At 42.0% G+C, this 9318-nt stretch overlaps 1 protein-coding gene across 1 annotated transcript; it reads right to left on the bottom strand.

Moving 5' to 3' along the window:
- Positions 1-628: 628 nt before the first annotated feature.
- XPNPEP3 (X-prolyl aminopeptidase (aminopeptidase P) 3, putative) lies at positions 629-7876 on the bottom strand (the record flags this gene model as incomplete). Its single annotated transcript, XM_010076694.1, has 4 exons — positions 629-691; positions 1377-1579; positions 3420-3827; positions 7760-7876. Coding segments are annotated over 4 exons (791 nt in total), but the record flags the coding sequence as incomplete, so codon positions are not given.
- Positions 7877-9318: the final 1442 nt, after the last annotated feature.

Raw genomic sequence — 9318 nt, 5'->3', positions numbered from 1 at the left:
CCCCTCTCCTGGTTGGCTCCCCTATCACTCGGAGAAGGAAGTCTTATTTACAGGTCAGTACTGCTGCTCAGTGCCATGTCAGCACAGGCCCATCTGTGTCATAACAGAGGGTCAAATCCTGCTGATGTTTCTCAAACAGCCATCTTGCTGCAATTCCTTACAAAATTCCTTACCAAATGTGCAGGCCAATTAGTCCTTATTTTATAACTGAGAGGCATCTACACTGTTTCAAGATAGGTGTAGTAATCAGATGTAGTAAGAGGCTAGAGTCAAGAGAAGCAGACTTAAAGAGAAGACTCCTTAAATTCTGTACAATAGAACTGTATTATAGAATAAGATAATAACTGTATCTCTGATTGTTTAGCAGGTTTTGTATTTAAATACAGCAGAAAAAGACATCAACAGCATATAGACAACCACTAGATTACTTCAATAAGGGTATAGGAAGTACAGATGAAGAATTCCTCACACTGGCTTTTCTGCACATCCTAGGAACCACAAGAGGTGGGTGAAGGAGAAATGTGCTAAAGTGGGAGGCACATTATAGAGAGGTCTGACATTTCTAGTTTCTCGGAAGGATAACAAACATCCAGCCCTTCTATCTCACCTCCAACCACAAAGTACTCACCTTTGCATACAGAAAAGCTTCATCCACTGGGGATTTGCTGGCAAACATTGTCTCTATGAAAGCCTATGAAAAAGAAGAGCCTTTCAGTTAGTAAAGGAGCCTAAACTTGAGAGAAGGTCTTTTTTACCTGCTGCCTTTTGAGGAAGGCCTAAAATCAGCTGGCCCAGAATACAGGAACCAGAGGCAGCTTTTCCTTCAGAGAGGGACAAGCTGTGCCTCTCTTTTCTACTTGTCTATCTATTTTAATAATTTTTACAAAAACATAACTGCATTTGAGGTTATCTGTCAGATTAGTTTAAAACTGGCCAACAAGTTCAGAAGGTATTTGAGGGAGAAGGGCTAATACAGAGACATGCACAGGCAATGTGTTCACAAAAATCCTGTTTCCTCAAAAACAACAGGATAAATGCGGAAGAAAATGGCATGGGGAAAGAGAGGGGAAGTTAGGAAGAGAGTGAAGAGGCTACCCCTGTTCCTGAATAGATATTGCTTTTAAACAAAGCCTAACAGCTGCTGGCTTGTCTTCACTGAAGTTACACTAATTGAAAGAAGCTAGTAGTCCAAGCTGTCTTCCTGTTTCTCCTTGTCGTGGAGGGAGCTCAGACCCGCCAACAGTTGAGACACAGCAGATCAGTAACAGATTAGACCGAAGCCATCCTTCCAACCCATGTCACTCCATCAACAACCCTCTCCCCTTTCTTCTCTAAAGGAATGCACTGGTTCATTCGGAGAGCATACCACCTCATACCTCTGCTGTCACCCGTCCAGCTATCTTCATCCTTTCAATCTCTGCAGGAGATTTGATCACCCGAAGGTTTTGCACTAGGTGTCGGATGCCCTGAATGTGGTTTTTGTTCCGAGCTTTTATCTCAGACAGGGGCTGCATGTAGTCAGAGTGCAGCTCTGCATGCACTGGTTTGTTCAAGTCATACCAAACAATGTTTGACTCGCCTGGAATACAAAACAAAAGCTGACACAGATGAAAATAAATGTAGAAATGTCCTCCCCACACTGAACAAACTCACTCCTCCTAAACTAGACCTGCTGCTATATTTGAGAACTACATTTCCTCTGAATTTGCATTTACAGACCATATAGACACTTTCACTGTCACAGGATACTAGCAATCTTTTCAAAATCTGGAAGACTACCAATGTATAGCATGTAGATTTGACAAATGCCCACTTCTATGCAAATATTGCGTTTTATGATCATCACTGAATATATGTATCTTACATAGATCCGTTCAGAGTTTGTGTATCAAAGTTGCACTTCTGGAAGCTAAGTAGCCATTGCACTGCACTGGTGCATGTTCTGAATTGTTCTCTCATTTATCTTGTCCCCTCTGACACTGTAAGGCAATTTACCTTTTACCCATCGCATGGAATCAGGGTCATTATCAACTACGCTTCGGAATATCTTTGGGGAACAACTTCTTATTTCAGCCATTCAGAGAAGATGAAGTTACTGAAAACAAACATATTTACCTATGTGGAAATTTATTTAGAACATCAGAATTAGCACCTGCATTCTCCCCACAGGAATTTTAAATGGGAATGAGTTGAAAAGCTGTGCTGAGTGACAGTTAATGTCTGCCTAGGCCCTCCTTCTTTGAGGACAGCAGCCATTAGCAGCTGCTTACAGTCTCTAAGAAACTGGGCATTTATGAAAGAGTATTTTCCTGAGCACATCCTCTCCACTTCTGGTTTCTTCATTTCGAGGCTGCATCTTCATAACAGTGATTAACTGCTTTTCATGGACCTCTCCCGAATGGAACTACAAACTTGTGAATCCATTTATACTTTTGACATTCCAAACCTTCAATGCGTGACCTACAACTTAAAACTTACAAGGTGTCAAAATCTGTCATCTGATAATTTTATTCAGCATTCCCTTTGTTTGTAAATTATGAAAAATAGCAACTAATCATTCCTACTCATCCTGTCTGTGCTTTCCACAACCATACACATCTTTTATGCACTACATTCTGTTTTCTCTTTTTCAAACTGAGCAGGTTTCTCCAACACATATCTCACATACACTCCATACTTTTGATCATCCTTGTTGCCCTTTCTGTGACTTTTCTATTTTCAATATATCCTTTTTTGAGACAAAAAAACTAGAATCCAGGGTGGTATTTAAGACTCCAGCATTCACGTTATTTATTTGTGTAATCCCCCAATCACTTACCCTTTTTATATTGTCATAAGCCTTCAGCTTCATTTTATAATGCATTAAAGTTCACTCTGGATTACAAGTACAAGTATTGAGGCTACATGGTGATGATAGATGCAAAAGAACACATCTAAAATACAGCAATGTTAATATTTCAAGAGTATGTTAACATATAGCTAAAAAAGGTGAGTGGACTAACAACCTCCCTGTGTGGATCATTTTCCATGTCTATTATGAATGAAATACCTTCAAGCTTCCTATGCTTCATCTGATTCCGGCTCTGTCAGCAAAAAGATACGACTAAAACAGTAACACAGCTTGTGAGGCTCTTTTGTGTACTGCATCCCTGACATTTCACAGATGTGTACGCTGGCATTCACATGGGCAAAAAAGACATTCAGAAAGAAAAAACTATTATTTTTAAAACTACGTTTCCACTGGTGACCCTCAAGAAGTTAACAAGAACTTCCAACTGTCTTTGTCACACTGCCATACCCCCTGCACCTCCCCAGTCTCATGACAGTCTTGAATTGGTGTCACAGACCACCTTCCAAACCCATACTATTCAGACCCTGCAAATCACGTCTCATCTCATTCCCCCTCCATGTTTTGTTACCTTTCAGCTTGGCCACCAAGTGCCTGAACTCCTCGATGGTGTAAGCTTCATCTACTCCTGTGAGAGCAATTGCCCCATCTGTGCCTGATCTGGGCCCGTCCCACAGCTCTCGGCTTGGATCTCTCCGGGGCACAAAAAGTATGGCCTTGTGGGAAGGCAGGGCTTTGCCAGGAATGCTCTGCAGCACCAGGATGCTGTCAGGCTCTTGGAACCCACAGAGGTACAGGAAGTTAGTGTCCTGGTGGAAAACGTAGGGGATGTCATTGCTCATGTAGTACGTGGGGTTGGACAGCAGAATCACTGTGTGGTCCAATCCATCCCAGCCACGGGCTTCCTTCTCGATCAACGCCATCAGCTTGTGTCGGCGAAGAGCATATTCCACCTGTGACAGTCCTGGGGTTACCTCTCCTACAAATACAAACCAAATCAAATCGAGAAATTCAAGGCACCCATGATATTTTATTAGCTGTATGCCTGATTCCTGCCTACTCCCTGATGCCTTTCATATGCATAGCTTCGTTGTGGTCCTCAATTAGCCTTCCTGTTGCTCTCTCATACATCTCTTCAGCTTCCATCCCTACAGCACATCCTCACTCAATCTGCTCCTCCATCATGCAAAGACAAATTTATTTTAACAAGTTGTGGCAGTCTGGTGAGGTTCCCACTGGCTGGAAAAGGTGAAACATAACCCTAATTTTTAAAAAGGGAAATAAGGAAGACCTGGGGGACTACAGGCTGGTCAGTCTCACCTCTGTGCCTGGCAAGATCATGGAGCAGATCCTCCTGGAAACTATGCTAAGGCACGTGGAAAACAAGGAAGTGATTGGTGACAGCCAACATGGCTCCACTAAGGGAAAATCGGCCTTCTATAATGGGGGCACAGCGTTGGTGGATAAGGGAAGAGCAACTGATATCATCTACCTGGACTTGTGCAAAGCCTTTGACACTGTCCCACGCTACATCCTTGTCTCTAAATTGGAGAGACGAGGATTCGATGGAAGGACCACTCAGTGGATAAGGAACTGGCTGGATGGTGGCATTCAAAGAGTTGTGGTCAATGGCTCAATGTCCAAGTGGAGACCAGTGATGAGTGGCATTCCTCAGGGGCTGATATCAGGACCAGTGTTGTTTAACATCTTTGTGGGAGCCACGGACAGTGGGATCAAGTGCACCCTCAGCAAGTTTTCTGACAACACCGAGCTGTGTGGTGCAGTCAACACCCTGGAGGGAAGGGATGCCATCCAGAGGGACCTTGACAGGCTTGAGAGGTGGGCCAGTGCAAACCTCATGAAGTTCAACAAGGCCAAGTGCAAGGTCCAGCATGTGGGTCGGAGCAATCCCAAGCACAAATACAGGCTTGGAGAAGAATGAATTGAGAGCAGCCCTGAGGAAAAGGACTTGGGGGTGTTGGTTGATGAGAAGCTCAACATGACCCAGCAATGTGCACTTGCAGCCCAAAAAGCCAACTGTGTCCTGGGCTGCATCAAAAGAAGCATTAGCAGCAGGTCAAAGGAGATGATTCTCCCTCTCTGCTCTTGTGAGACCCCACCTGGAGTACTGCATCCAGCTCTGGAGTCTTCAGGACAGGAAAGACATGGACCTGTCGGAGTGAGTCCAGGGGAGGGCCATGAAGATGGTCAGAGGGTTGGAGCACCTCCGAATGAGGACAGGGTGAGAGAGTTGAGGCTGTTTAGCATGGAGAAGAGAAGGCTACAGGGAGACCTAACAGCAGCCTTCCAGCACATGAAAGGGGGCCTGCAGGAGAGCCGGGGAGGCACTCTTTACCAGGGGCTGGAGTGATAGGACAAGGGGTAACAGTTTTAACCTGAAAGAGGGTAGATTTAGACTAGACATTAGGAAAAAATTCTTTATTGTGAGGGTGGTGAGACACTGGAACAGGTTGCCCAGGGAAGCTGTGGATACCCCATCCCTGGAGGGGTTCAAGGCCAGGCCGGATGAAGCTTTGAGCAACCTGGTCTAGTGGAGGGTGTCCCTGCCCATGGCAGGGGGGTTGGAACTAGATGACCTTTAAGGTTTCTTCCGACCTAAGACATTCTAGGAGTCTATGAAATCAGATTTTCTGTTATGTATTGCTGTGCAAAAGCAGAAATCACAAAACCTGGTAGATTTAGACAAACACTCAAACTACATGGGTGTTTTCAGAAAGCCATGCACAAAAAAGGGGAAGGGGTAAAGCAAACTGGACTTTGACTACTGAAAACTGACGGGTTTTACAGCATCTGGACATTGAACAGAAGATTACCTCCTTAGGTTGAGCATTTATTTCCAAAGATAAAGCTAGAATGTCTGTTCAAATACACACTAAGTCAACTCATAAAGCAACTAGTTCTAAACCATAAGGGGTGGATTGAGTGTTACAGATACTGGGAACTCTGGCAGAAACACAGAGGTTGCAGAGTCTAACTAGTCACAAGATTCCAGACAGAAAGAAACCACGAACTGCAAGCTGGCAGCAGACTCCAACTAAGACAAGGAATCTTCTCCAGGGCAGACGTAGATTTTCCCAATACTTATCGGAATTTTCCAAAGTTAAGTACTATATCCTTAGTGACCCTTAACAAATGATCTCTTAGATTAAAATATGTTTTAAACTGCTCCAGTCATGAAAGATATGAAGTGCAGCCATGAAGATACTCACCAAAACCAGACTGAAGTTGAAAGAACAACCAACAACAGCTTAAGTATGCATTTTTAAAAATTCAAGACTCTTTAACTATGATTTAAATTAATACATGAGCCTTAATCAGTATTTTGACTAATATCCTATTTTAACATAGTTTGCATTTTCATACTGTTAACTTTCTAGTTTCATAATATTTTCTTACTTTTTAATGTATTACGCAGTGACAATTCTGGAACAAAACTGAAATTCGTCTTGTACTGTAAGTGGATTATTGCATGGGTGGGTGGGAGGTGGAAGTTCTATCTAGAATGTTTTTCCTTGACAAAAGAGAGTTTAAGAAAATCACATATGTTGTATTTGCATTAAACTTTACACCTTTTCAATACCATACATCCCCAACACCTACTTGGTATAAAAGTCTGTATTTTTTTAAAGAAAAAAACCAAACCCACCAGATTTGTTTTACTTTGTAGATCTAGAAGTGAAAGGAAACACATAAACTATTTTAATGCAATCTAACCCTGCATTTCTGCAATATTATACCGCAAATTTCCTATGCTCCTCTGCATTCCAGTCAGTTTTCTAACTACCACAAACAGTCCACTGAAGTTTAGAAGCTGCATTAGGGTGGAACACGGGAATCCCATTTGTCTTCTGACTGCAACACCTGGAAATTCTCTTTGCCCTAAAGACATTTGCTTTTTAAAACAATAATTGCAATAAAACCATGTTGTATTATTTTAAGGAAAACACTACTCCTTTATTAAATGGAAAATTACTATGGGCAGCTAGAATTAATCTCCGGTGTTTCAGCTGTGAAAAGTGTCAGCCTCATTTACTGTGAGCTGTTAATCAGTGCCCTGAGCAACACAATCTAATATTGAAATTAGCCCAGCTCTGAGCAGAGGGTGGACCTAAGAACTTCCTGAGGTCCCTTCTGACCTGAATTATTCTACAGTTAAATATGTAAGTGCACAGTTATATATTCATCTGTTCTATCTATGGAAAAACAACACAGAACCAGAATGTTTTCCTAGACATATTCTTCAATATATTTTTACTTCTGATTTTTTTTTTTTTTTTTAGATTTAATCATGGTCACCTCATACATACATGCTCATTTTTATTCATCTAATCAAACTGCACCACCTCAGCTTCTCTTTCATCATGACCAACTAACTTTACAGACACAAGTCTCTTTTTCTTCTTTTCCTCACAGCTTGAACACTCTTCTGAAGGGGGTGTATTCTTTAGACAAATGGTGTCCATCTTTCAGTAAGTCTCTCCCCAATCTCCTTTTCTGAAAGAAACCTTTATTTTGTAACATTAGATATGAAGCATTCTGGCAGTTCAGCTTGCACAAAGGACTCTCCCTTAATATAAACTGTATTGTATTTGCAGGACAATGAGCTCACAAGATGCCACTGGGAAAGCTCCGCAGTATTCAAGTCAGTGACAATGAGCACCCCATGAGAAAAAGGTAAAAAGCTAACATGTGAAACCAATTTTTGGAATCGCTATCATCTCAGACAAGGAAATTAACTACTAAACATAATTACTGCCTAATGAAATTCATCATAAACAGCTGAAATCGCTGACATCTATATGATGCAGCAAACCTCTGTCCTGGACATCTCAGAAAAACAGAGAGAAGAAAGACCACCAATGACTAACTCATAAAGGGCCTGAATCTAACCTGGTTTGAGAAGGTGTGGGTGGGTGAAGGGGCTGGGCTGGCCCAAATACCGGTTTGGAATCTTCCTCTGCTGGGCAGGCTGGATGGAAAATCTTCGGAAAACACATGACTTGCAAACTAGAGGAAAAGAACGCACCATGTCAAGGTAAAAGACCACTTCAGTTAGCAAACTGCAGAATTATACTCTGGTCATCTGACTCTTAGTAGCATTCATTCACCTTACATGACACAAATATCCGTCCTTAACATCTCAATTTATTGAGTGCTGCAATAGTTTATGAAACAATGTGCACCCAACTGAAGTAATGCTCAAATATTCATAAAACAGATGGAAATAACATATGCTAAACCTGACAATCCAGCAGGAAAACCTAAAAAGCTGTCAGTTTGCACATGCCTGATTTCTACACTTGGTGTTCTCCCTCCCTTGCTTCCCTCGAACACCACAGGACTTGAAGAACAACACCTCTATATCGTCTTTTCTTGACTATGTCTTAAAAAAATACCACTCATATTGCACAATTATCGTTTTCAAGGCCTTTGCAGTTGTGTGGTTTTTTGTTTTTTTTTTTTACTAATAATGGCACAATGAAGCCATCAAATACCACAGGCCTATACAAGGATGTGATTTTTTTTTCCTGTAGTAAAGATACCCGAGAGTCCCTGTTCATGTATTTTACTTACTTGACAGTACCATTAGCCAAACTGAAAACAGTTCCTCAGAAGTGTACAATTACATTTCCCTCTCCCAAATCCACACAGCCAAAGCAGACAAGTTTTACAGAGAATTACAAGGGTGCATTTGGGAGCTGGGGGTGTGCACAGTAAGACAAAAGCTAAAATGAAATATAATGGTCACAAACTTTACCAACTTTGGAATTCTCAGTCACAGCCTTTTGCGGCTGAAGAATTGCTTGTGCCTAGATACAAATCATCAGACGTGGAAGAAGCTGGTATTCAGTTTCCCAACATCTACCACCTGATGTTTTGGAAACTGATTCTCTTTTATGTCACTTACCATGGGCCTGCTACAAAATCAATTCACACTGCCACACCATGGCACTGTATTCTTACAGTAAATGATAATCAACTCTTCACTAGCATAAGTGTAACACAAGCAGCAGAGCCACCTGCCCTTCAGGGATGTGAGACTCAGAAACTCACAGCAGAACATAGAGACCATGGATTTTCTGTGGAAGCCAGTATGATTAGCCACTAACTGAAGATTACTTATGCATGACAATGGGGAGTCATAACATAAAACATTCACTATGCGATGACTGACTGGAGTAACAGTCTGGAGACCCAGTCAGTGAACAGTCACAGCTTTTTACGTAGTTTTAGAAGGAGAGGGTCTGCACTGTTTCTGTCCCACTACAGCAAAGACAAGCAGGAGAGCTTGCAACCAGACAGGACAACACAGGAGGCATTCAATAAAGCAGTATTTTGAAGACAGCAAGGAGCTTTCCATATCGTTTGCTTTATTTTTCAAATAATAAGCCGTTCTTCCCTCGGATTCAACCGTGACTGGGGCTACGACTCTGCCGCCGGAGAGAGCC

Source organism: Pterocles gutturalis, unplaced genomic scaffold (genome assembly GCF_000699245.1).
Source record: "Pterocles gutturalis isolate BGI_N339 unplaced genomic scaffold, ASM69924v1 scaffold50518, whole genome shotgun sequence".
Lineage (NCBI taxonomy): Eukaryota > Metazoa > Chordata > Aves > Pterocliformes > Pteroclidae > Pterocles > Pterocles gutturalis.
The sequence above is the reverse complement of the archived record's forward strand: the minus strand, read 5'-3'. Positions and strand labels throughout refer to the sequence as shown.